Source organism: Etheostoma cragini, chromosome 4 (assembly GCF_013103735.1).
Source record: "Etheostoma cragini isolate CJK2018 chromosome 4, CSU_Ecrag_1.0, whole genome shotgun sequence".
Classification (NCBI taxonomy): domain Eukaryota; kingdom Metazoa; phylum Chordata; class Actinopteri; order Perciformes; family Percidae; genus Etheostoma; species Etheostoma cragini.
In genome coordinates this window covers 8613830-8641182 of record NC_048410.1, presented here as the reverse complement: position 1 = coordinate 8641182, position 27353 = coordinate 8613830, and the positions used below count along the sequence as shown (strand labels likewise).

At 41.3% G+C, this 27353-nt stretch overlaps 3 protein-coding genes across 3 annotated transcripts; 1 reads left to right on the top strand and 2 right to left on the bottom strand.

Moving 5' to 3' along the window:
• Positions 1 to 497: 497 nt before the first annotated feature.
• kiaa1328 (KIAA1328 ortholog) lies at positions 498 to 15539 on the bottom strand. The gene is made up of 12 exons (XM_034870701.1): positions 15436 to 15539; positions 14493 to 14528; positions 14133 to 14410; positions 13857 to 13957; positions 13562 to 13677; positions 7632 to 7756; positions 6208 to 6542; positions 5888 to 6106; positions 5544 to 5639; positions 5317 to 5399; positions 4899 to 5007; positions 498 to 865 (listed from the first exon to the last, which is right to left on the bottom strand). The coding sequence occupies exons 1-12, from the start codon at positions 15488 to 15490 to the stop codon at positions 637 to 639; spliced, it is 1782 nt and encodes a 593-aa protein (XP_034726592.1). The 5' UTR covers positions 15491 to 15539; the 3' UTR covers positions 498 to 636.
• Positions 15540 to 15606: 67 nt separating this feature from the next.
• On the top strand, positions 15607 to 19091 carry tpgs2 (tubulin polyglutamylase complex subunit 2). The gene is made up of 8 exons (XM_034870715.1): positions 15607 to 15833; positions 15968 to 16047; positions 16133 to 16220; positions 16396 to 16533; positions 16695 to 16808; positions 16903 to 17066; positions 17578 to 17818; positions 17860 to 19091. The coding sequence occupies exons 1-7, from the start codon at positions 15758 to 15760 to the stop codon at positions 17794 to 17796; spliced, it is 879 nt and encodes a 292-aa protein (XP_034726606.1). The 5' UTR covers positions 15607 to 15757; the 3' UTR covers positions 17797 to 17818; positions 17860 to 19091.
• A 54-nt stretch (positions 19092 to 19145) lies between these two features.
• On the bottom strand, positions 19146 to 22716 carry aqp7 (aquaporin 7). The gene is made up of 6 exons (XM_034870714.1): positions 22327 to 22716; positions 20759 to 20885; positions 20532 to 20669; positions 20276 to 20394; positions 19911 to 20128; positions 19146 to 19666 (listed from the first exon to the last, which is right to left on the bottom strand). The coding sequence occupies exons 1-6, from the start codon at positions 22459 to 22461 to the stop codon at positions 19471 to 19473; spliced, it is 933 nt and encodes a 310-aa protein (XP_034726605.1). The 5' UTR covers positions 22462 to 22716; the 3' UTR covers positions 19146 to 19470.
• Positions 22717 to 27353: the final 4637 nt, after the last annotated feature.

The window sequence follows — 27353 nt, the reverse complement described above, 5'->3', positions numbered from 1 at the left end:
GGATGGGAGAAAAACGCGCTCTGGTTTAATGGCATTTCTTTAAGCCAAAATCATCATGGGCAGCGGATAGAGCCACGGTTTTGTTGGAAATTAGCCTCAGGAGAGAACTTGTTTTGGAGGAAGACTTGTAGGTTCAAAAGTTGTTTTAGTTGTACAACAGAAAGCTCAGATTGGACAGATAGTCTAGCTTGCTGTCTGGATTTACCCTGCAGAGATCTGAGAAGCAGTTAACCATAGTCCTCATTAATCCACCCGAGTTTAAAAATACAACACAAAGAAAGAGGAAGGTAACGGACATCCAGTCAAAAAGAGTGAGATCCAGCGGAATTTCCAAAGGCAACGGAGTCATCCCGGAAGTGGAATGCCGTTAATATTTACTAAATCTGCATTAAAGCTGGCAATGTCTTCAGAAATAATTGACGTAGCTCAGTGGTAAACAGTTTTCCTGCAGTGACAACATGACGTATCAATTACAAACTGGAAGCATAACCAATTCTGAATAAATATGTGTTTATTTTTATTAAAACCATTTAACAAAAGTACAATCTATAACATGATCATTCTGATTTAGAATGTCAACTGAAAATGAAATGTAACAGGTAATAATATCAAGTGGCTGGACACATTTTCTTCTTGTCAGCAAATGAAGAAAATATCCTCCAGTATTTGGCTTTCTTCCAGGTCCTGCTGGGTACTCTGAGGATAAGACCCAGCAGGGGGAAGTAGGGTTCTTCCCACTGGTTTGGAGGCAGAGAGGCCTGGCCTACGTTGCAATGTTTTGGGTCTTAGAGTCGACTGCTTGCTGAGCTCAGGTGCAGAGACAGGACTAAAGACATCCAATAACTCAACCACGGAAAAGTCCAACCTGAAAATAATAAATACAATTTTAGGAGGCTTTTGTTGTTTCATTCAATGTTTCTTTATTTCACACATTTTAACCTTAGTCTTTAAAAAGGTTGAATTGTCCTCAATCAATGCTAAAGACAATGTGAAGCAGAGCCAAAGGACAAATAACAGACATGCAGAAGGCCAAAGTCTACTTGGAGCCCGATGCTTGTTCCAAAATATTTGTCATTCACCTTTCACTTGTTAACACAGACCATATGAAAGCAAATCTCTCTTTGATGTGTTAAAGTATTTCTTCTACTACTATTTTCTACTGAACCCTAACAAGCAACGCTAACAAGTCAAAACCACTGGGGCGTCCCAGCAGAAAAACACACTTTCCTGCAGGTGCGAAACAAAAAGAGGGAGAGGGCCCCAGTGCTTTCTCCCCTGGAATAGAAATGAGGGAATGTGCAGAGAAATAAATAAACCAAAACGGGGGAGATTAAGCTAATAGAGATTCAATCCCTCAGTCTGGCTGGCTTGATACATTATTCAGTGTATACACAGCCAAACAACGCCATTCCAGATACAAAACATGAATTCTTTAGAGCACGCTTCACTGATGTTGCTAACATAATTCTCTGCTCGTTTTAAGCTGCATCGATTTGCATCGCGCAGCTCCACACACAGCTCTCCCAGGTAAGGGCGATACTTGTTGATATGCATGTAGGTGGTCAGCAGACAGACACACTGGTGGAACATCCAATCAAGGCACATTTGTGTTCCTCCACACGTAACCATAGACCTTGATATGTCGTGTTTTCCCACTAACATGAGGCAGCACAAACCAGTCGCTGGAAAGCTTTAAAAGGCTATATTTTGCTTTGAGTTTGAGTGTGAGGGAGAGAAAGTGAATGAGGGGTAAGTCGACTGAGGAATGATAACCAAAGAAAAAAAGAGACTGAAGCTCAAGTAAGTAAATCTGTCTTCCTCATTTGGTCTCCTGTCTGTCAGCAGCAGAGGAGAGAGCAAGAAAGAGCATAAGTGAGGTAGAGCACAGCTTTGTGGACAGGGAGGAAGGCAGACGGGAAATGTGGGGGAGGGTCTTTGACTGGGTTCCTTCTCTGGAAATGTGAGAATTTGCATTTTTATTTGTTGATTTATTTAACGGACAGGGCTCTCAAACAGCCATCCATCAACAAACGACATGTTTGTAATGAATAATGCATCACTTACTCACAATCTATAACAAGGGGAGTGCGGGGGGTAGGGGTACAGTTTGGGCAGGAATGGGGGGAATGGTAGTGGGTGGGGTGAGAGTAGGAGGTGGCACAGAGATTGCATGAGGCCAAAGAATGCCAATAGATTTTCAGAGGGGTTTACAGTACAACAAAGAAGTTCTTTTCTTGGCTCCAGTTTGTGCGAGGTGAATTGCTGCTCGATATTGATATCCCCAAAGAGAAGTCCAGGCAAATCTGTTGTACTGCTCCATGCATACAGAAAAATGCATAGCTAGAGTAGCAGGAGCATAGGTTTCTGTCAGTGTAAAAATCAGATGGGATGTCATTTTTGATAGCATCTACAGTAGAGACGCTGCATTGCCAATATTTGGCCAAGTCCTGTTAAAACTTCAATCTTCTGTGCCCGTCAGTAGACGCCTTAGGGAGTATACCATATCTGCAGAAAGTTGATTCTGATGACATTTTATTGATACTCTAAAACAAACAGTGGTTAAGCATTCCGCCTTCAAATGCTTTATTTCCTTTGTCCTTTAAACACATTTACAGCTGTACCTTTCTTAGTGTAATAAAAACCTTCAGGCTTCATTGTCCCAGTGCACCAATACTGCTTGTCTCTTTTCTAGCTCTGTGAGGCCAAATACAATTTCCACAAAACTCCTGTGCCTACGCTCCCACCACCTCCTTTCCACCCGTAACTTTTACTGCTTATTTGGCTCCTCTCTTTCATTAAAGATAGCCGTCTCGCCCCGGCGCCCCTTTTCATTTGCAGTCCAAACAGTAAGATAAAAAACCTATAATGGCCACTGCGTATATCCCGCATGTCAATTTCCCAACCAATCAATAGCAGGCGAGCAATGGCAGGAAGGATGAGATGGGCGGGGTGCGCTGGAGATGTCTCATTACTAACTAGCACATGATTCATGAAAGGATTAAGAAGGTCACTAAATGTTAACCCTAGCTTTTGTTTTAAAATTTGCACATCAAGATTGAATTGTTTAAGATTACATGGCCACAAGGGACATGTTGTTGTCAAGTAAAACAGGGGGGAGGGGGGGTTGTAACTTACCCAAATCTTACAGTTAAATAGACTTCTTTACAGTTTTTATCTTGCTTACTAGCCAATTACAATAGTGTTTTTGTATTGTTTACAAAACAGCAATTTCTATATAATGTAGCATGCAATGCTGATGACATAAAAAGCAACAAAAATAACATGTTGCTTGTTTTTATGAACAATTTATTAGGTTTCTATTTTCCAACTATTTTTTGAAGAGCTTTTTTTGACATCAGCTAAGAAAAGGACGTGTAATCCAAAATCAGTTGATCAACAAATGATCACTATTTTAGAGATGCACATGGAAAAAACACGTTAGAAAACCACAAAAGGTGTCTGAGAGGCAGACTTCCTTATTACTGGTTGTAAAAAAAACAACAACACTGTGTGTAGCGAAGACTCCTACACTTTTAATAGGCTTTGGAGGTGTAAATGGATGGTAATAAGATTTGATAACCTGGGTCCGCTGCAGGAATTAATGGACATCTGCTGGAGCTCACAGTTGAACTTGGCCCATGGACTGCTTTGTTTAAGAATTACTTATTGGAATTTAAAAACTTTGGGCTGTGATGAAAAAGTTGCTGTATTTTCAGATAGGAAAACTGACATTATGCCTGAAAAAGATGAGCATTAACAATTTCTAAGAATAAAAAGGTCTTTATCCCCACTGTTACAAACTGTTTCTCATAACTGTAAATCACAAACACACACACAAACACACACACACAAACCATGTAAAAGGTGTAGGAAAAAAAGGTAATGAATGTCCTTTCATTTTTAGGAAAGTCTGATGCTTAGTGATTCATTCCTGTCCTCTAAACTCCTCTCCCTTCTTACGTCTTTCTCACCATTTCGAACAATCTCAAACTGCTCTTACTTCCCATTTCTCACTTTATCCAATACCCTCACCACTCAAACACACTTTTAACATCTCTCCCTCACTCTTGCTTTCTCTGTCTCATTACTGTGGCAGAGAGAGAAGGGAGGGCCATGTGTGCATCCAGAAGTCTGTTCAATTACACCTGCTGCAGGGTCCCTGCTAGGCCGACTAATGGAACGCAGCATGTCTCCTGACAGGCTGGCCGCAGTGCTAGCTAGCCCAGTAAAAAGCCTCATTTAGCCTCTCACAGCTCGAAAAGTTAGCAAAGCTTAAAAAAAAGACATCATTTAGCCTCCAATACTGCATCAACTGTATGCCCAGGAAAAGCTTGTAGATTAAATTTTCTTTTATTATTATTATTGTTAAGACTTCTTCACAGGAAAACCCATCAATTGCCTTAAGAGGTCAGAGAAAACAAATAAAATACCGCACCCTGAGAGCTAAGGATGCCATGGTGAGGAAATTTCCCCACCGGTTAATAAACATGTGACAACACCAGTGTTATAGATGGGCCGCTGATACACAAAAATTAACTAAATTGGTTTTATTTCTATGACAACAATACAACTGTGGGGGTAGTGGGCATGTTGATGCATGCCCGATCATCGAAGACCAGAAACACAGACTACTGAGGAAAGCCTACCAACAGCCCACAAATACTCTTCACAATGTCCCCCACAAGAAAGGAGTAGCCTGCCTCACTCAGACACTACTGTGCTAGAGAAACACGTGTTAGTCCTGAAGAAAGCCCTAATCAGAATTTCAAACTAATACAGAATAAAGAATTTGTGTCTGAATCCTTCAAGTTCTCTGTGCTGTTTTTCACATAGATAGATGAAGAGACGGCAAATCTTTATTAAATGCTTAATTGATGTCCAATAAAATAATGTTTTACCTGGCCTCCGGGGTCTTTTGGAGCACAGCCACTGAGGGGGGCTTTCTCAGGCTTGCAGGGGAATTAGCGGGAGATGTGGCCATGTCCTTTCTAGACCTCTCTAAGGCCTCTGTTAAGAAATGCAAGTTAGGAATGCTATATTAGAAGCAAGAGCATCAAGGCTGAGAGCAACAGAGGCAAGACAATATTTAAAAAAAAAAAAAAAAAAAAAAACTTTCCATGATGAAATATTTTTCTTTATGTAAACTACACATGCTATTGAATCTACTAAAATTAATATTTAAAGAAAATCAACCTGAGTAAAATATGTTATGTACATAGTACAATGTAATATGTGAGCCGAGATGGTCCTCTGCGTGTTGTCCAGTAAGCACATTATTAATTAATTGAAATAGGTTAATTGAAAATACAAGCTTACCAGTGCCATTTTCCGGAAGAGTTTGGGAGTGTTTTCCATTCATGCTCTGTCCTGCAGGATGTACCTTTGCATTGTCACTCACACTGTAGGCAACAGACACAATATATTCAGCTGGCTTTTGTGCTTGTGACTTAAGTGTGTGTGTGTGTGTGTGTGTGTGTGTGTGTGTGTGTGTGTGTATCTTAAGAAGTTGCAGTTTGAGTGCCTGACTTCCTGTCTTGGTTTACCTGGGGCGTAAATCTTGGTGGGAGGGACCCTCCAGCTGTGGATCTCCATTTCTAGTGTTTGAGCTGCTGAGATCAGATTGAGTAGCTTGTTGAAACCTAAGAAGAATATAGAAGAAGAAAAAGCAAATAGACTGAAGTTTTGCCCATCTGCAATGGCAAAAACTGAAATACAAGGACAAACAAAAAAGAGACCAAACATGGATCTGTAGTAACTTCTCAGATAGACCTAACTACCTATCTAGTGACTAACTGCTAAAAGTAACCATCAGCTTGTCCCTCCAAATACTAACTACATAGCAATGTTACCAGATAAGGTTTATTTCTCTGTGGCTTTTGTATTCTACCTGCTGTAATCGAGACGCGATTGATGTAGCTGCTGATTCTGTCTATTGAGCCTTTCCTCCTGCTCAGCCAGACGTGCCTGCAGCCTCTCTCTCTCCATCTCCAACTGCATCTTCTGCAGCAGCAGCTGGTGCCTCTTCTCCTCCCAGTCCTCGTGGCCCAACAGAGGCCTGGTCAGAGCTTCCTTGGCCTCTGTGCCAATGGCACTCTCACTGTGGAATCTGTGTGTAAATAAACATTTTGTTTGTGGCTTACTTAAATGCACAATTTGATTTAAAAAAATAGAGACAACTAATGTATCAGACAAACAGACAGACAGTACCTTTTACACTCATGCTGATTAAAGTTGTCACTGTCTTGACCACTGCCTTGGTAGTGCTCACATCTGTGGTGGGACTGTGAGTGTGGCTCCCTACACTCCCTTTGCTTAATACTATGCTGTTTGATCGGCCCATCAGTTGGACTGAACTCACTAACACAGGAAAGAGAAGAATGGTTGCTATGGGTATGTATTGCTCTTCTTCCTCCACCACCACTCCTGTGCACTTGAGGCTGTTGTGCTGGGGTAGCAGCAAGGCCGAGGTATGAGCCATCAAAGAGAGAGCCATTAGCTCTGCTGGTAGATGTTCTGCTGGGAGCTTCCTCGGTGCGGAGCACCTGGACAGAGAACAAAGAGGACAATTAATGCATTTAGGCCAAGTTAGGAAGCCTCTGAAAAATTGATGGAATATTTCAGCCAAAAACAACTACTCTATAAAGCCCTAATGTAGAGCTGAGCTAGAGACCAAAATTTAGCAATACTGTACAAGGAGTCACTAACCCACCTACATTTATTTGCTCATGGTACACATGTAGTATAAGCATTCCCCTACGTGCTTGCGAAAGCTGTTCCACAAGAGCTCACAAAACACTTGCATTTTGTGTGGGTTATCGTGACCTAAAGCATTTTTTTTGTTTTAAAGTCTACTTTTTTATTTCTGTAACTAGTTATTGTATTTTGGGCTCTAAGCGCTCAAACACATGGCTGACATACACGTGGCTGACATACACAGAAGTACTGTGCCTGGACATATCCTTTGTGGACACTGACGGAGGACTAAAGCTGCTGCTGCTGCTGCACTGCAAATGTGCTGCTTTCACTAGAAAGCTGAATAGAAATTAGTGTTAGAGTAGGGCTGGGTTTATAGCAACACAAACGCAAATTATCCTTCAAAACTTGAAACTGGACAATGGCCGCAAGATTAAGAGGACAATCTCCAACTGAGCATAACCGGCAGGTATGCCAAGGTCAGGAACATTATGAGATAAACATAAGGAGGAAAGCCCATCTTATAGTTGACTGGGGAAGAGACTGTGACTAATTTGTTGAGGGTCATAGAGCAGGCAAACACACATTATTCAGAGTGACCACGGGACAATGAGGTTGGCAAAAGCATCTATTATTACAGGGGCTAATGCCAGAGAGGTGTCTCCACTTCTGAAGTGTCACCTTGAGAGTTTTCACTATGTTGTAGTCATTTTGAACCACTGACTGTAGTAGTCTTCTATGGTGCTTTGTTATGGCATTTGACAATGTGTGCAGTTGCATGTGTTACCACAAGATGGGTTTTTGTCTGACGGACAACTTAGGAGAAGGCCCATTATCTTACACTGCATGACACACACACACACACACACACACACACACACACACACACACACACACACACACACACACACACACACACACACACACACACACCTTACCTTGCTATGGGCTGGTGCCTGGCTGAGCTGGGCAATGGATTGGTTAAGTTTTGCCTGTTGCTGAGAAAGGTATTGTTGGTAGAGCCCAAGCAGCTCCTGGCACTCTCTATACTGCTGCTGCAGGCCTGGAGGACGACGGGTTAAGTAACTAACAAACAATAACAAGTAAACTGAACACAACAGAACCTTTCGCCTAAAACTTTAAAATTCTTCCCTGGATTCAGCTGACAAAAAAGTAGTCCGTCAGGCTGAAACATTTTTAACAACATTTTCAAGAAATAGGAAGTACTTATAAAATAATAGTAAAAATGAGAACAAGCAGAGCTAAGTCATGCCTGCATGACTCCTAAAGGTGAAGTCACTGTGTGGCTTTACTGAGAAGGTTACTGCAAAACAGCCATTTTGTTAAGGAAAACGTTATCCTACGCTAATTAAATAGAAAAAAGATAGATGCTTATATATATATATATATATATATATATATATATATATATATATATATATATATATGTATATATATATATATATAAGCATCTATCTTTTTTCTATTTAATATATGACATATATATATTTATATATACACATACATACACACATACATACATATACACACAAATACACACAATCTGAATTAAAACATTAAACGTTGGACCAGAAAAGTAGAAAGAACAGCAAGTTGAAAACAGAGAGGGAGAACAGGCCAGCAAAATCAAAGTTGTTGTTGTTGTTGTGGCACAGAGCTTTCACCATCTGGGTCGGGCCAAGCTGTGTTGAGCTGAGCTGGGCAATGCTGCACCAGGCTATCTGCCAGACTGGCAGACACAAGAAAACTAATCTGGAGCAGAACTACTGCTGCGCCTCAGGAGCCCACTAATGACAGTGGCAGCACCACACCACACCAGCACATACAAAGATAATAGGCACGAGAATGGAGAGACTACACACAGACACACTTGCACACATTCAATAATCAACCTCGGTCCGACTCTCACTTCCTAGTGCACACACAAACACAGCCAGAAATGAGAGCACAAATTCCCCACCTGCACTGTATACAGCCCACACAAAAACACCACAATAAAGGAAGTACTACACACACTCAAGCCCAAGCTGACCTTTAAGTGTGTTCCTCCAGGCCATATCTTTTTATGATGGTGGCCCTGCACCCCCAGCTGATGAGTTTTTCAGCATCCGTTTAAAAAAAAAGCCTCCATTTTAAGAGAAAATCAAAGTTCAAAGTAGAGTCTTATTGAAGGAATAGTTGGCGGAACACTCCATTAGAAAACACTTTGGTTGTTAGAAGACTTCAATCAGGCTGTGGAAATGAAACAGAGCAAAAGAGAAGAGAGCGGGGACAGCTTTGAATTGAGGACCAGACACCAGACAAATGCAATGCAGCGGCTTCCATAAACATTAGGAAAATGTGAGGAAACACTGTGATTGAACCCTCCATCTAACTAAGGCACCTCTACTGCTGCACTGATAATGTCCATGGAAGTAGTTCTATATGGAAAGCTTGAGGACATCACAAGGACATCACATCATGTAAACCTGGGCTGGTAGGTCTATTTATGCAGCATGCAAAAGGGTCTTGAAGGGGAGATACTGAATATGCTTATACAGCTCCACTCCACCTAAGTCCAAGATAGAGAGTTGTGTGTGAAGTCGAAAAATGCATGCTGCTCATATTTCAACAGATTCACATCAAACACTATTTCCATATGATTTCTCATGCCTAAAACAAATGTTTTCCAATAAACGCAAATATATAGTACAGTACACTAGAATATAAATTGGGTAAGGTGGGGACTCACTAACCATAATACATAGAAAGTATTATGTATTTGTGATGTAGTGTAGTACCAACAGGACTGCAGCATCTTAGCATCCCAATGCCATAAATGAAGGTAATGTGTGTGAATGTGTTGACAGGCTGACGCTGGCACTGGACATCAAGCGCTAGGGAATCTGAACCGGGTGGAGCAACACTGATAAGATTCCACCTCTCTGGCCGTCGCCACACTAAACACGCTTCCTCCCCAGCCTTGGACGTCAGCCAATGGGGGCCAAGCACCCGGCAAGCCCCGAGGTAACATCAGAGCTGCAAAGTGCCAACAATGACTTACTCCTCCCCCTTGCTCCAAAAATACTCAGAATCAAGGGCTTGGGCTGAAGAGGCTTCAGACGTGGCCTGTCAGAATGATTCACTTCCCTGTCAGGCCGAGGCTCAAATAAAATAATGAAATCCACTTCAAGGTGGAACAAATTTGCACAGGAGGGGGAATATTTTAAAGCCTGCTTTAGCACACTGTGCCAAACAGATTGAGCCTGAGCAGGAATTGGAGAGAAACGGGGGCGGAGACTGACGTGTATGAATGCTTGTGTGTAAGGAAGCAATGATGGGGAATTAATAGAAGAAGACAGTTTGCATAACTGCTTCAATACTACTGAATCTGGAGAAAAGACATCAGTGCAACTCACCCAATATACCACTACATAATGTCAGCTAACAATTATTTTGAATAAGCCTTTAAAACTCTGAAAGCAAACATACAGAAAACCAGTCCCATCACAACTCTTCTTAAGGCCTTTTTGCAGTAGCCGCAGCCGAGCTGGCTTACGCAAATGTCAAGCCATGAGAGCGCCGTAACTGACAATAGTTGCAGTCTTCCCCTGAACAGAGGTGGCGCTAATAAGCAAAAGCTACCGACTTTGCCATTTCGACAGACTAGAAAAAGAAGAAAAAAATCAACAACGGCAGACCTGACAGCAGCATTGCCATCAATGCTTCGATTGGATTCGATGACCTACTTCGTCGGATCAAGCCTGTCACTCACCATAAAAGATCTCATCTTAAACCAGTAAGTTTACAAGAGAGAAAGGCAACTGCGCGCACTGCGAGATCTACGTCATTCTGACATCACATTGGCACGCACAACCTTGGGTGCAGCTAGTGTACCGGACGCCTTAACCATCTCTGTTGCCACAAAAATGTAAAACCAGTTTTGTAAGCACAACCTAGTTGCATTTTGCTGAGTCATTACATAATTTCTGTAGAAATTATATTGTGGCTATGGAGTGATGACTGAATGTTTGTAAATTTATCTCTAAATCATTTTTTTGTTTTTATCTTGTGTCTATGAAATATATCAACTGCACACATACAAGCCCACAATCCACAAAGCCAAAAACCCACACAATACATTGTAAAGGTGTGACAACAACTCGATTTGATTCTTTTAGCAAAGAGTCAATGCATTATTTATTTCTCATTAAACCCATAGTTGGTTCAGTTTAATTTCATTATATTAAATTAATCATTTAAATGTGTTCAGTCAACAATCAACAATTATATAAACCTTACACAAAGACACCAATCGTTTGTTTACAAGGCTAAACTTTAGCTTCAAACAACAGCACTGTTTTTCTTTTTTTTTAAGATTTCTTTGTGGCATTTACCTTTATTTTAGTGACAGTGGATAGACATTAAAGGGGGAGAGAGATGGGGGGTGACACGCAGCAAAGGGTTGCAGGTCGGATTCAAACCCAGGCCGCTGCAGCACTCAGCCTACATGGGGTGAGAGAGTTTACCGGGTGAGTTAGAGGCCGCCCGTGTGTTTACAAAACAACCTCTTTAAGGATATAGACTTTCGTATTATTAAGCCCTGCAGCATGGAGGGCTCCCAAAAATGTTTTTAATTCAACCAGTCAAAATCGAAGCATTTACCATATTTCCTGGCTGTGTCAACAAGTCAGAAGTTAGAGATGCAATAAATAAACAGACTAGACCAAGTTTAATTGTTTTTTAACACCCCTAATAAATAGTGTGCACCTCACACAGCCCATGGCTTCAACCCACTCCTTCCTACAATATTGATTAAATACAAACACTCAGACCAGATCATGACAATACCCACAGAGCTAACATCGAGGAATATAAGGGGCTTAACAAACAAACAAGAAAGAGCTAAAAAAAACTCAAATTCTGCATTTCTCCAGATTTCCACAGTGTAAATGGCAGGTAACAATTGAATTATCTCTGGCAATCCTCCATCACAACACGTAGCATTTTTCAATGACATATTGACAGCGCTGTAGTTCCCCTCTCTCCATGGCCTCAGGATTCCTTCCAATTGTTTCAACTCAATAAATGGCATTACCTGTAGCACCTGCTGTGCCCTTTTCTGGATACAAGTAGAACTGTACACCATGTTAGTAACTCTACCTTGACTCTACCAATGCCAACATGCCTTGAAGTAAAAAAGGCATCCTTCCTATCTGAAACACAAATTCAGTCCTGTGTGCCAGTCAGTTCCAAATGTCAGCTGAACACCATAAATATCAAGGGGACTTTTTCCCCTCTCATTCTAGAGGGCTTGGGGCTAAGGTATAGCCCTACATTCTTTATACCCTTGACAACTCTGAATCTTGGTTAGATAAGATAAGCTGAGGGGTAATGGAATTAGAAGACTCTAGTTCAGTGTGTTTGCCTTTGGTGTCTCCTTAACCTTTCAGAGAAATGCCAGAACCTTCTGCCTGTGAAGAGCCTTCATGACTCCAGCACACAGTTTAAAAAGACTTCGTTATCCCCCCCGAGGTGCTAGGATCTGAACACTTTTTCCTCTCAAATACCTTTTTAATGGAGTTTAGAAGTTTGGTGTAAATGCCAAGTCTCCGAGCCAAAGTGCCTTTAATTGAGTTGTGCATTCCTAATTTTCCCCGCCACCGTTGCCAATCGTGCAATTTACCAGCGGAGTCAATTACTCTTCATATTTTCCAGTGTTTTTAACCTAAATTTACGGCTGGCCATGCTCTGGTTTGACCTGAGCGGAATAGTTATGAAGACAGTAGGTGGGGTGCAATAAACAGCCTAACCATCGCTCTGTCTCTAGCACTAACCTCATCAATCAATCAATCAATCATTAGACAATCAAGAATTGGACGGTACCTCACCTGATCTCATTTTGTCAGAAGGAATGTAGTGCTATTCTACAACATTCAGAGAAGGTTACAAAAACACATGGTGGAGAATGCATACACTCTAGTCTTCTCAGCAAATATCAAAATTCATCTTTGGATCATAAGATGATTTAGATGGTTGGGGGCCATGGCTCCAACCTTGAAATTGATTCTGTACACAACAGCGGATAACTACAAGCACTTGCAAAATACATCTGCAGCAGGAATCAAATCATTCAAATGAATTTGCTCTATTTCTCTGTCTTTTAAGTATCAATCATAGGGTCTTGGCCAAAGAGTGTACATGGTCTTCCCTAAGACAACACTGCCCCCTGCAGACTAACTAATGGAACAGCACACTAAGCAATGGAACCATCTTGCTTTCAATATATCATTTGAGGAACTTTAAGTACATCACAGGATAACCTAACTGTGTGCCATGGAGAACTGGTACAAAGTTTTTATTCCAACCATAAACAGCGGAAGAGTTAACATATTGCTGTAGATAGTTTCGCTTTGCTAGACCTGTCTAGCGTTTTGTTGAAGCACTATCAGAGCAATTTCAAAACAGGAAGGTAAGTGCATCTTATCATGGTGTTGTATTATACATTTTTCTTAACATTTATCAAATTGATAAAACTATTGTACCCTGGAAGTATTGAGGGGCCTCCGGTTCCCTCAAAACAGTCCACCACATTTTGCAGTAGCTGATCCAGTGCAGACACTAGACACACCTAAAACAGCAATAAACACACCACAAAGCCGATTTTACACCATTAAACATAGCTTTGTCCTCTGATTATTCTTCAAAGGCTAACAAGAAGTACCCGGTGTTCAAACCACTGTGGGTACTGCTATTTGCTCTACCACATTAAATGCCCTAACGTTTTATTAAAAGAAAAATACAACTAATCTGAGATAATCAAACTCACTGCTTTGTTTTGGCTTGGTTCAGTATTTTGAAAGGATACTCTCCCTTTCCTGTACTATGATCACGTTCTGTTGCTCCAGCTTCTGGATCTTGGACTCAAAATTTTCCTGTTCATCTTTCAGACGCTGCACTGACTCTTCTTTCTCCTCGCTCACTCTGGAGAAGATGAAATAACAGTGTTAAAGCATTGGTGGCCTACAACATGCATTCTAAGAGTTACAAGGGATGAAAGACGACAGGTCTTTCAATCAGGTATCACTTTATATTGTTCCACTCAAACATTCACATTAACTTTATCACTATCCTAGAGTTCAGTGGCACATACTGCTGGCTACCTGGCTAGTTCTTCGATGAGGTTTGCAATCCGGCGCTTATCTTCAGGACAGAGGTCCTTCAAGCAGACCTGGCTCTTATTGTTGATGGTCTCAGAGAGTACCTGTGCAAAGAATGATTAGCAAGTATAAGAAGATAATTATCAGATCTTATAATGAAATTCTGTCAACTTCCTTCCTTGTTTTCTAAATTTAGATTTTCTATCTTCTTTCTTCCACATTTTCATCTTATATACATGGAGGGAAGAAGAAATAAGTTTTCACGAAACAATAGTTTACCTGTGTCGAGGAGGTAAAAGTACCCAAAGCTGGAGAAATGGTGTGGTCTGTAGCTACAGTAGCACTGGGATGGACGGAGACCTTTTCCTTGGTATAAACCCCAGAGCACTCACTTTGTGAGGAGCCCTGTTTCTTGACAACTTTCCTTAGTGAGGTCTCACTCTTGCAATCAGAGTTACACCTGCCGTGCATCTTGGTACATCTTTTACTGGATGTGCTGGTGCTGCTGCCTGGTCTCAAACTAAAAGGGGTCTGAGTCTTCCCCGCTCCGTCTAATCCTAAGAGAGTTTGAGGGAAGACAGAAGAGGAGGATCTCACACTGTGTTAAGAAATTGTCCCCAAAAATTAATTGAGACTCACCAGGAACAAACACCAAAGGCTGTTCTTCATCTGACACTGTGTGAACAAGGCCAAGAGAAGTTAGGCTTTCATAGCTGCAGTAGGTGAAAAAAAACTAGAATTTTAAGTACAGTGAGACCTCATCCTGCAGCTCTCCCTCTCCCCTTTTTCCTCAATGCCAACGCATGCGCTGAACAACCAATCGGAACCCTCTCTCTCTGAAATGACCTGTGATTGACCAGTCACCTGCCAAGGGCTAGATTTTCTAAAGCCTGAAAACAGAGCCAAGAGGAGGTGCAGAAATCCAGTTTTATTTTCAGCCCACTTGAATTACAATATGCTGAAATATTATTATGGAGTTTAACCCAATGACGCCAAAATTAAAGTGCCTAGAACAGCTTTAAGCTAACGGTCAGTGAAATGTAATGGAAGTGTGTTCAAGCATGTGCTTTCTGTTGAATTATTAACTCAATCATCCTGTTTTGAGATAAAATGCTACAGGGGGCCAACAATTAGCAGATCGAGTTATAAACAGAATAAAAGTTCGGTATCTAACGTTGCAGCAGGTGGTCCTTGTAAAATGTTGAGCTCAGTAGCAACAGGAAACCTGACAGGGTTGACTGGTAGTGCCAGTGAGCATTAATACTTTGGCGTTAATCTCCAAGTTTCTATATAAAATAGGTAATGGTGACGTAATTTGAAAGCGATAACGTTAAGTTACCATGTAATGAACTAGCTAGCTCCACGTATAGTTAGCTATAACTGTATAGCTAGCTAACGTTAACTAACGTAACGCTTGCTAGCTACGTTAGCTGCCTCACTTCCTCTGAAACAACTTTCCAGCATTGACAAAGAAGTAACATCTTTTAGACTCTTTCTAAAACGTTTATAAACTAATATAAGTTATATGTACAAATGGACAGTGAACATGGAAGCTAGTGTAATTCAGTAAAATTAAGCCTACCACCACTCATCCAAAATATCCCCGAATTTCCACTTTTTGTTGACGCTGCCGCCATGTTGAAACAACCGCCACCACTCCAAGGGAGCCAAGCGTTGCTAAGGAATTGTAGTCCCGCCTTTATTTTTCAACTGAGCAGCCAATTGGCTATTTCTTAGGAAGGCTGGTTTCTATTGGCTTAAACACAGGTCATTTTGTCAAAGCTCCATTGTCGCTTCCGGTGTGTGTGTTAGTGTGTTACCAGCTGAGTTATTCACACAGAGGTTATTTGAAGAGAGGTGAAACTTCTAGGGGTTTCTGCAAATTTGTGAATACAATCTTCCAAATGGAAGAGACAAAAGAAAGCTTGATATTTAAAGGTGTTGCTGAGAGACTGACGCTTGGCATTACTCGAATACTCGGTGTGTATCATTGTTTTTGCTCTTGAACTAGCTCTTTATGGTAATGTTCAGTACAGCTAGCTAGGTAGCAAATAGAGTGATGTCATTATTTATGGCTATTTATACATTTCATGAATTTGTCCCTGTTGTGCCAGAGAACATGCCTGGTGTGGTCGATGTGCGTTTTGTAGAGAGGGAGCCTGCAGAGAAGAGGAGCCTTCTGTCATGGGAACAGGTGAAACTTGGACACCTTTAAAAAGACATCAACATTTGGTCTGGTTATACATTATTATATAAGCCTGCTGTATTTTTTTCCTCAGAAAAACACTTGTATTTTGCCAGAGGACCTGCGAGATTTCTATCTAACAACCGATGGATTTACACTAACCTGGAGCGTTAAACTAGACAGTAGGTAACCTCATTAGTTTAATGTTATACCTGAAATACCACTCTCAAAAGTCTTAATTTGTTTAAATGAAATGCTAATATTAAGATTACATGATACAGGGATATGAGAAAGTCTTGAGCAAGAGTTGTGTGAACGTTTTTCAGCTCTGTGATAACTGTGTGGGTGCCTTTTTAGGTGAGTGTGTTCCCCTAGGATTGATGACGATTAACAGTGTGGCCAGGCTGTGCCCACTCCTCCAACCAGTATCATTATTTTCTCTACCCAATGCACCATCACTGGCTGACCTGGACTGGGAAGAGAACACAGAATGTGGTAAACCTCACCTGTCAGATCATGTGGGCTCATCTCAATTATGGCATGTCAAGTTTGATTAAGTATTTTTGTGTGCTCAGTTGTGCAGAAAGCAGGCTAATGACTAAAATGTTGATTGGAAAGTAAATATTTATTCCAGACTCATTAATCCTGTCTGCCAGGGACAGGCCATGCTCCCGCTGCACCCCATTTTGATTCCCGTTGCCGCATCTTCGAGCTGGATTCCTGTGGTGGGAATGGCAAAGTGTGTCTAGTCTACAAAAACTGCACTCCAGGTGCTTTGTTTGTATTTGTATATTTTGAGAAAAATCTATTATCTATGTTAAAATATGTTTCATCATTTAGTTGTTGGTCTTTTGTGTTTTCCAGGTGTGGTAGCCCAGCAGAGTGAAATTTGGTTCCTAGACCGCTCGCTGTGTTGGCATTTACTGACGGCAACCTTCACCTCCTACTACCGACTGATGATCACCTACCTGGGTCTGCCTGAGTGGCAGTATGCCTTCACCCCATATGGCCCTAGCCCCCAGGCCAAGGTGTCTAATCCCTCTTTCTAAGACCATGTGTTGTGTTGTGATATAAATTCTACATTGTATTTTTTGTCTTTCAGAATTGAATGGAAAAATCAAACCATGGTTATTAGTAGTTTTATTTGTGTTGTGGATTAAATTTAATATTAACAGCACTTGAAATCTCTGCATTGTTATAAAATACATTTTATTAATTATGTCTGGTTCACATTATACTATTGAATACTTCAATGTTTGCTGATTTAACACATTAACAAGGTGACACAACACTCAGTTTTAAGACAACGCATAAGTATTTTACCTCAACATCTGAAATAGGACATTTGCACTACTGTTTTCACCTACAGTTTACTTCTATGCATTGTATGCCAAATATTGTGTTTTCAGTTTCTCTGTAGTTTCCCCACTGTAACACTTAGTTCCTAAAGGACATTGTACAGAATATTTTGTGTGTCTTTTTATTTTTGAATACATAGCTATAAACAGCATTGTAAACTATCTATTGTTGTCTCTACAGCAGTGGGCATCACTGTACCAGCCACTGACTTTTAGCAGTGAACTCAGCTCGGCTGATCCTGCTGGAGAATACCATCTCAACAAGCTGGATCCTACAAAGGCCTTCAAAGGCAAAGCCAAGCTACCCGTCCCCAAGAAGAAGCAGTCCACACTGTGCAGCTCAGGGAGCACTGCAAAGAGCCAAGGCAGCGCAGGAAGACACAGTGGGGGAAAGCGCTGAATGTTTCCACCCAAGGAGACTTCCACCCAAGGAGACTTCCCCCCCCCCCCCCCCCCCCCCCCCCCCCCCCACCTGTCAAATGACATTATGTTGGCCTGTCATACATTACAAAACACAAGAAACATAATGCTTATCACCATTTTTCATCCATTCACATTGATTTTTTTCCTTTTCCAGCAAACTGCATGACCAGTAGATTTGTTATTCAAAGCCTCATAACAGAGATACTAGTGACACCTGGTAAAAATTACTTCTGTTCTTCTGACGCTCGACAAATAATCCTGACAAAGTAAAAAACTGAACTACTGCTGTAACCAATGAGTACTTACTAATACTCAATAAGGACAGTTTGTATTCTTAGTTACTACCACTAGGCTTGTTTTGCTGCTGCTGTAAATATTAATATTTGAATGTATCATACAAACATATGTATACAATTTGAAAAGAAGTGTGAAAATGGCTAAACAACACATTTATCTGACTAAAACTGAAGGAAACTGGAAGAATGAAAATAATACTGTTTGTTTTTTAGTTGTGAAAAAATGATCACAAGTGAAAACAATTGAGTGAAAATGTTAATGCCGATACGGAGCATCAGTGTTGAAAGTGCTGTATCTGACACCTCCAGAACTTCAACTTCAAACGTTCCATGACTTCAGAGTGCAATCAATTCTGAACCTTGAAATGTAATGTATTATCAAAGACTGAAAATAACCATCAAGCTAGGCTTCAGTGAAGTAAGTTACTCACTGGCCATTGTATTTCTGCAGTGCCTCACTGAATGTAAACTTCACAATCATAAAAATATGCTAGACTAGGCATGTGATTCTTTGACTAATGAAGTCTGCTCTGACAACAGTGAAAAGGTTATATCTCAGCTTATCAGAGATAAAAATGTGCTAGCTTTATAAATTTAGGGCTCTTGATACCAAAAGGACACAGCTGAGCAGATTTACACTTTTGTTGAAATGCTTTGGAACTTCTACACAGTTTATCAAAACACATTTACACTTTTTAGTTGCCGCAGTGCACTGGATCGTTGAAAAGATTAATGTGTATATTATCTTTAGTAGTGCTGCTGCTCTTTCAAGCTGTGATTAGCCAAAACCTACTGTATATTTCTTATTTTCCAAAACATACAGTACATGTTTAAGTGCAATTAATGGGAACAGTTTGCTTTTCTTTACATACACTAGTTTCCAAGCTCATGTAAGTGTTCTCATGTTATAATGAATATGTATGGTGTCTTCCAAGGTTACATCAGCTGTTATCTCAATAATAAACATGAAATATAAGTGGTGATGTGTTTTTTTCTTCTTCAATGCATAGAAAAAGCTCTCATTTTTCAACCTTTTTTCCCTTATGTAGTTAGTATTAGCATGGATTGGACCAGTAAGCCCTAGATGTCAGTTTCACAGTTTAAAATTTGTATTTCATAAATTGTGTTGGTATTTCATAAATTATGTTTTGCAGTCACTGACAAGTACATAAACTGCAGTTGAGTGATTAAGGTTGATAACGATAGTAATAAACAGACTCATTTCAAAATTGCTTAAGATATTTAAAACCTTATTTGAGTTAGTCTCGCTTATTGTGAAAGTCCTTCTGTCCATCTTCTGTCATTAAATCAACTGCATACAGATACCCACATAGCTTTACAGGCTAGTCGGGGCCTCAGACACATAAATTAGCACAGATGTTTTGCTGTTTCCCCAGAGGTGCAGTCTCTTCAAATTTATCCGCCAGCCCCTGATTGTGTTCAGAGAGGGCAGGGTGGTGCATTTCCACCAAGACCCTGTATAGCCCCGCACCCAATACTCCTCCAATGGGGGGGGCAACTAGAGGCACCCACCACCACCCATTTCCAGACCTGCACAGATAGAAGACATTAGAAGACAGATAACTGAACTGATTAAAACAATTTCAGGGGTAGATAAAAACAAATATTTAAATAAAGATTTTCTTTCATTTTCAGAAACAACTACTAAAACCCTTTTAATGTGAGGGGTTGTTTAAACTATGCGGGTCATGTTTTGCTCGTGACTGACCCTTAGTTAAAGTAACAAAGGGAGCAAATCTTCCTCCCTAAAAGCCAATACATCCTCCTTGTTTACCTGAACACGTCGGCACCCCAGCCTGCTGTAGCAGTAAAGACTCTGGGTGCGATGTCTCTGGTGGGGTTGATAGCATAACCGCTGTTGCTTCCCAGAGAAAGGCCAATGAGCAGCACCAGGAGACCAACTGCAACAGGCTCGCTGCCCGCTGCAGCCGGTTTGTTCTTCTGGTCAGCCAGAGCCATCAAGCACAGCAGCAGCATAGCTGTGCCAAAGACCTAGCACAGACACACAGCAGCAAATATCACATAGATTACTGTGCGTAAAATCAATACAACAAAGAAAATGGTCAGCGCAGAATGTATCAGATGATAGTGACAAATACTGATTATAGCTGGAATCCTTAAATCCATTTTCTTGGCTACCTGATCAATGAATCCACCCAGCAAGGACAGGTATGGCGCAGGATAGGTGGCGAAAATCCCAGCTGTGGCCTTTACACCTGTTACAGTCAGGTTTCCTCCACAATAGTCATATATAGCTTCTGCATATGGAAACAATATTGACAGATAGATTAATTATTTATGACTGCCAATAGAAATACATGAAATGACATAAGATGTAAATGTAAACAATTCTATAAGAATTCAGGCATTTGCCAAACATGCAGTGTGACCTCACCATAATAGACAGCATAAATTGTCCCTGCCGCCAGAAATGACCCCAATAGCTGCGCGAAAACATAGAGAGGCAGCATCTTCCACCCCAGGCGGCCAAAAGTGCACATTGTGAATGACACTGCTGCATTCATGTGAGCCCCTGATGGAGCAATACAATATGAGAAATCAGTTATTTGTGATGACTTAACTGTTCTCGATAGTAGGCTTTACAAGGGTTAGCCCTCGTACCTGAGACCTTCCCTCCAACATGAACCCCCATAGCAACACCCAGGCCAAAACCCAGGTTAATGCTGAGGTACTGTCCAAACTCTCCCTGTCCTGTCACTACCTGGGCCACAGACCCCAGGCCAAGCACCTGGACACAAAGATAAGTAAGTAATTGTGCACAGTAAAAAGTCATACAGTTAAAGAAAAATTAATTCCAGGGGAAAACTTCCAAACAATCTAATTTAGGAAAAGCATTCCAGCAAGCAGGATAGGTAAGGTAGCGAAACAAATTAAAGATGCAAGCAGCAATGGACAGGCCCTTGCACCTTCCCTATCTCCAGTCCACGCAGTGGTGCATTTATGCGATCATATGAAACTGTACAGACAAGTTTTAGACTTTATTTCCTGCGTGGAGTGTATGGCATTGGAAATTGTGTTTGGCAAATGTTGAACGCTTGCTGGTTCATGAGTTATGAAGGGGAGCGTGGCTAACCACCAATGAAAATCTATAACTATCAGTCTCGTCTAAATCATCTGTAAGGTATTTAAATTGTACAGAATTATATGAAGTTAATCAGGTTCAATCTGTAGGTGGAGTTCATTGAAGTACAGCATCTTGAAATGGCGAGGAAAAAAATGCACATTTAATTCAATGTGGCTGACTTCTTGTTGGATTTAGGATACCTCAAAGAGGCTTTTTCTATGTCTGGAGATGTTACATTTGCCTACCTATTTTCATTCATCTACATCACATTTAAAGTTGAGGGCTTTGATTTAGGGAGTGCTATTCATTATGCCACATTAAAAAGTAAGACCTATAAAAATATGTTTCAAAAGTTCAGATGTGTGAGCAAATGTTTCTAGCACTTCAAGTCCCTCAAAACTGAGATTCATTGTGTAAAGTAATTCCTTCAGGTCCACCTGAAGGTGCTTGGGTCCGTATGATGAATGATGCGCCAATTAGGGCAGCGTGACAGGCAGCGAGAGTGTAAGTGAAGAATGAATGTTTTGATAGAATATGAAGAATGTTTTGTTTAGACATGTTAAATTATGGCACTGTAGTGTTGAAATAACTTAAACTAAACTCTTTCATTATACTTCTAACTCAGTAAAAGAGACTGACAGTGAAAACAGCTGACACTCAAACATGTATTCAGGAAACAGGAAATGTGGTTCTTTCTTTTAAAGTCATGTGTATTGAGGTTCAGAGTGAGTTTGTCTATGCAAAGTTCAATGTGTAGGATATATTGTAACAGCTGACAGATAAGTGACTTTCGCAACCCTCTCAGGAGGTGGCCCACTGCCTGACCATTCCTCTAGTAACACTAGATTTCCTGGTTCGACCCCTTGAACCCACCAATCCCCACCAACAATCCCTGCCATGTGACTAACATTTGCTTTTGTGTGTTTGTGGGAAAGGGGTACTGTTATCAGGGTCAAGAAAATGACAATTAATGGCACATGATTGTTAATAAGCATGCCACAATGTTCAAAACAAAGAATAGCTCATGGAAAGTGAAACTGTCACCAGAATGATAAGAGACTTTTTTGACAGTTTGAAATCGCACATTACAACAAGCTTTGCTTACCATCATGACATATGTGCAAAGGGATTCAGCAAGTCCCACACGAACAAGTTCATTCTTCAGCCAAACTTTGGGTTGAGATACGTTGAGTTGTTTTCGCTGAGAGACCACTAGGTCTACTGGCTGCAAGTTCTTCATTTCGTCTTCTTCACCCTCTATTCTTTTGGTAGGGTTTATTCTCCAATCTAGCACAAATAAAGACAGTCTCGCTTGAGGAATCTATGTGGTGCCCCCTCACGTCCCAAAGTTTTCCACAAAAAAAGTGTCTTTCTGGCTATTTTCTGTTTACTCCTCTTTCCACTGTACTTTCTTTGTGTGTGTCTCCCTCTCTTTAGGATTTGCCCACTATTTATAGCCTTAACCCAGGCCCCTCCTCCCAGATATGTTCAAACACACAGTCAGACCCATCCCCCAATAGCTTTGCATTGTCCGAGGGTACCAAAAAAGGAAAGACATTTAGCCTACTTGTTGCGCCAAATGAGAAGAAATGTTAATAACCCCCATAACTAACAAAAAATAGATATGATTTCAGCTGTTTCTTCTTGGTGAGCTTCAGGAAACTCAGAAAAAATGACATGCAACAACAGTTGCCTGTTTCTATCTAACTGTGATACATTGTGTCCTGACACATGGAATCCTATGTGGTATGATATCAGTTCTGCGGCTGACAGGAAGGCACCACAAAACACAGCCCCGAAGATCACCAACACACATCTATAGCGCCTCCTGGTGCCTACAGAAGGCATTCTGCATCATAGGACCCATCTCATCCAGCCCATCACTTGTTTGTCTTGGTGTACGGTGGCCCTAACGGGCAATTAACTGTACCAATTAATGCACCAAAAAAAAAGACCTATTCACGAAAGGAAAAGCAATAACACAACTAAAAAGAAAACCGCAAAAGAGAAAGACTGTCCTTGTCCAATACAGAGTTGCCTTTTCCGGTTTGATTCTCAAATAGGCTACTGGGTTTTTCTACTGCCGTTTTGTTTTTAATCTTTTGCTGTTGTGCTCTTTTGTTGTTTGTGGAAATAAGCTTCATGAATACACTCATGGACAAATCATAACTCTAGAAATACATTCTATTTGTTTTGTTCTTGCAATGGTTGCCATTTTCAAGGATAAATAGCTGTGGCATACATCTAAACTTGATGGGATAGGAAGTCTTTCAAACACAAAAATCACTAGTTTCATCAGGCATACAGGCCTAATTGAAGCCTTATTATTTTCCTTTTTTGTAGTAATGCAAGAAGAAATTATACAAGTAAAATACTCTCATAAGATAAGATATTCCCCTAAATATGAAAGGGTAGACATGTAATAATCATTTGTCTAACTTCCACTCATTAACAGTACAACCTTTTGGCGTGTTTGGCCATAGTAGTCGAGAAGGTGCAGGAAGACATTCTTATTCTCAATAAGGCTGTTAATAAAATATAAATTATGAACCTGTACCACTGGATCATATTCAAGCCTTTTAACCACTAATTAAACACAAGAATTTGTAAAATACAGTTTTTTACTGTCCCACATTACCTGAAAATGTTAGCTAATGTAGGCCAGCATTTTTCAGGTAAAGTGAGACATAATTTGAAGCTGTAAAACTAATCAGCATGCTCAAAAGTCACATCCCACACCTGCCACAACCTCACCCACCCTTGCACCCAGCATTGTAGTCTATAAACTTTACAGTCAGAGACAGATAAGAGATAATCAGCTTTATTTGCCAGGTATGAGGACACATACCATGGCTTTGGATTATACATTCGTCACAATGTGCCTATACAAAATAAATATACACACTTAAACAGAAATGTATAGAGGTTGAGGCCATAGTGCAATGATGAGTGCAAAGTGTTCAGGAGTAAATTGTTGATAAATTATTTCAATTTTCTTTTATCCAGGCCCGAGAAAAGGACCTCAGAAACGGGAGCGCCTGGCTGTCCTGAGGGAGACACATGTGTCAGATATTAAGCATCAGGAGCGGACATACGCAACGGCGTGATCGCCATTTCCGGATGGTGTTCGAAGATGAAGCCCAAGCAAGGGAGCTGTAGCAGTGATGAGAGGCGATAGCAGTTGCCTTCAATCAGGCATTTCTTGGGACTGAGCCAGCTTGTGCAGGCCATGCACAGCAAGCAGGACTGTTCCTCCACCCTTGGACTAGACAGCACACCAGCAATGATAAACCTACCCTTAGACTCTTCTACTCACATACTGAGCAATATTTTACACATAATTAAAATACTGACAATTCTGTGCAATGCCATTACTTCAAACCATATGTAGCAGTGCAAATGGCCTATGACACTCAAATCTATAATTTTTAATAGTGCCACTTGGGCTAGGCCCAAGATCATTTTCTAAAATTAGGGTATAGGTATATAAAAATATACAACTTTATTTTCTTCATGTTCAAATGTTATTTTCTAAATAGGCCATTTAAAAAGCACAAGATGATAAAGTAAAGCACAATTCAAATCAAACCAGCATGCATAATTCAAGATTAGAGAGCAGCTCAGAAACTTTATACTAGTATCCAGAACCCTGTACCCGTTTTCAGAACAGCAAGCGATTGGGAGGAGAAACGCGTCAGGGAGCGTTGGTCCCTTAGATAACGGTGGCACCCGGCAGCCTCCCGAACGGTAAGTGTAATGTGAAAACACCCCCATTAAAACAGGATCGCAATTCATTTTAGGCGGACTTCCTGCTTTACAGGACACCCTGAGACCCCAGTGGGGGGCACGCGATCCGCGCAACCACACAACACCCAACTATGACAATAGGCTACTACGTCAGATCCTGATAAACACCAATCGGGTCGAAATAGGGAGGCATGCAGCTCACTGAGGCACCCAACGTCAGCAGCCCACGTTTTCAGCTATCCACAAGGGGACGTCCCGGCCCCAACAAAGTTGGCTCTATGAGAGAATGCTCGTTAATGCCACCCGCACGGCAATATAAACAACGAAAGGATGAAGGATGAAAAAGCGCTTACCACTCCGCAGCAGACTGACCACCTCTGGCAGCAGCAGAAAGCATGAAGCACGCCAACCTAGACACGTCTCCTTACCCAATAGGAGAAGACAGAAACAGAACAAATTAACACACAGGCTTAAATAGAGTCCCCACCTGATCCCAATCAAAGGGGATGAGCTCCAGGTGTGCAGGTGCGCAATCAAGTGCACAGGTAAGAGGGAAGTGAAAACCTCATCCTGTCGCACATAGCTACCTCTATATTTTGTTTGTATGTATATACTAAGCGTCTTAGAACTTTTTCTTTGCACCATGGGCTACTTACTTTATTACATATTCTTACATGTTGACACTAAAAAAAGGAGTTGCTTTTAATCTTAGGACATTGTGTTTTTTTCATTTCTTATGTAAACTATGTTAGGACACAATGTGTGTGGATTTTACCTGATGTATACAGTTTTTGTTCTTTGTGTGATTGCACATTTGTTAAATAAACTTTCTTTCATCGCAGTTTCATATTACAAGGGCTTTTGCATGTTATTTCCAATATTGCACACTAGTATAACCTGTTATAATTTTTTTTTTAAACAAGACAATATATTAAACAATGTTTTTATTATTTAGCTATTCAAGTAGCGCATCAAACCCTGCCGTACATCCCTGCCTTCTACCTCTGCACCCTGTGACACTGCCACCACAGGATCTGCTGGCCCAGATTCATCCCAGTCATTGTCATAAGCCTCTCTGTGAGTCTCACAAATATGAAAAGCACAGCAAGTCAGAACCATAGATTTCCCCAGTTTTACATCACAGTCATTTATTTTCGTAAGGCAACGCCACTTTCCCTTCAGTTTACCAAAAGCGTTCACTAACTCCCACAATTTGGACAGTCTCAAAACAGGAGCATCATGCAAGCTGCCAGGCAGTCCTGCAAACACGTTCCAGAACAGCCCCTTTCCATCAACACCACTTTGAAGGATGATGGAGTGCCAGCCTTTACGGTTGAAATAGTTGCAGTGGTACTTTTGTGGTGTCTACGTTATAGACATGGATTATTAAGACAGTAGAAAAGAAAGTGTGTAGCGGTTGTGAGTGGCGTTGTGAGGCGGTTTTAAAATCTGCAATGGAAAACGGATGGACAGTGCGTTGAGTCGAGAGAAGACAAAGCGAGTCAAGCTGTTACTAGCAGTGGAGAAACGCCTTAACTGTCCATTGTAGTCTGCTCCTGTCCTTTTTGGTGGCAGATCCAAACCAGACAGTGATGGACGTGTAGTGAACAGACCAGATGATGGCTGTGTAGAAGTGGACCAGCAGCTCCTTAGACAGGTTGAGCTTCCTGAGCTGGCGCAGGAAGTACATTCTTTGCTGGGCCTCCTTGATGATGGTGTCAGTGTTGGGATCCCACTTTAGATCCCTGGATATAGTGGATCCCAGAAACCTGGAGGATTCCACAGCAGACACAGGACTGTTGAGTATAGGGATGGGGGGAAGAGTGGGGGGGCTCCTCCTGAAGTCCATGAGTCCATCCTCTCCATACTTTTGAGGTTGTTCCGAACACACCAGAGACCCAGCTAGTCAACCCCTGGTGTGCGCCAGTGCTAATAGACCAGGTGCTGGACATGATGTTCCTCAGCCTCACCTGCTGACTTCTGTCAGTCAGGAAGGTTGTGATCCACTGACAGGTTAGAGGCTGGCACAGTGAGCTGGGTGAGTTTTGTGCTGAAGATGTCCGGGATGATGGTGTTGAATGCCGAGCTGAAGTCCACTAACAGGATTCTTGCATAAGCCCCTGGAGAGTCCAGTTGTTGCAGGATGTAATGCAGTCCCAAGTTGACTGCATCCGCAAACTGCTGGGGGTCCACCAGGGGGACTGTGTGTGTGAGGGTGACAGGCCTGTAGCCATTTAGTCCAGAAGTGGAGGGGTTTGGGGCAGGGGTATGACTGTGAGCTTTTCAAACCTACAGTAAAATCCAGTAAATCTGCAGGCCTCTCCACACTGACCGAGGGTTGTTGTTTGTGAAGCTGTTTTCCAGCTTATCAGCATAGCTCCTCTT

Coding starts and splice junctions, on each gene's coding strand:
- kiaa1328 (XM_034870701.1), bottom strand. CDS start 15,490: ATGGCGGCAGCGTCAACAAAAAGTGGAAATTCGGGGATATTTTGGATG. Junction 5,640..5,887: donor TCGCGTCTCGATTACAGCAG/GTAGAATACAAA, acceptor TATTCTTCTTAG/GTTTCAACAAGCTACTCAAT. Junction 866..4,898: donor CAAAAGACCCCGGAGGCCAG/GTAAAACATTAT, acceptor TATTATTTTCAG/GTTGGACTTTTCCGTGGTTG.
- tpgs2 (XM_034870715.1), top strand. CDS start 15,758: ATGGAAGAGACAAAAGAAAGCTTGATATTTAAAGGTGTTGCTGAGAGA. Junction 15,834..15,967: donor TGGCATTACTCGAATACTCG/GTGTGTATCATT, acceptor CTGTTGTGCCAG/AGAACATGCCTGGTGTGGTC. Junction 16,534..16,694: donor GGAAGAGAACACAGAATGTG/GTAAACCTCACC, acceptor CCTGTCTGCCAG/GGACAGGCCATGCTCCCGCT.
- aqp7 (XM_034870714.1), bottom strand. CDS start 22,461: ATGAAGAACTTGCAGCCAGTAGACCTAGTGGTCTCTCAGCGAAAACAA. Junction 20,886..22,326: donor TTTGCACATATGTCATGATG/GTAAGCAAAGCT, acceptor CTTTGTGTCCAG/GTGCTTGGCCTGGGGTCTGT. Junction 20,129..20,275: donor TGGGTGGATTCATTGATCAG/GTAGCCAAGAAA, acceptor TGTCTGTGCTAG/GTCTTTGGCACAGCTATGCT.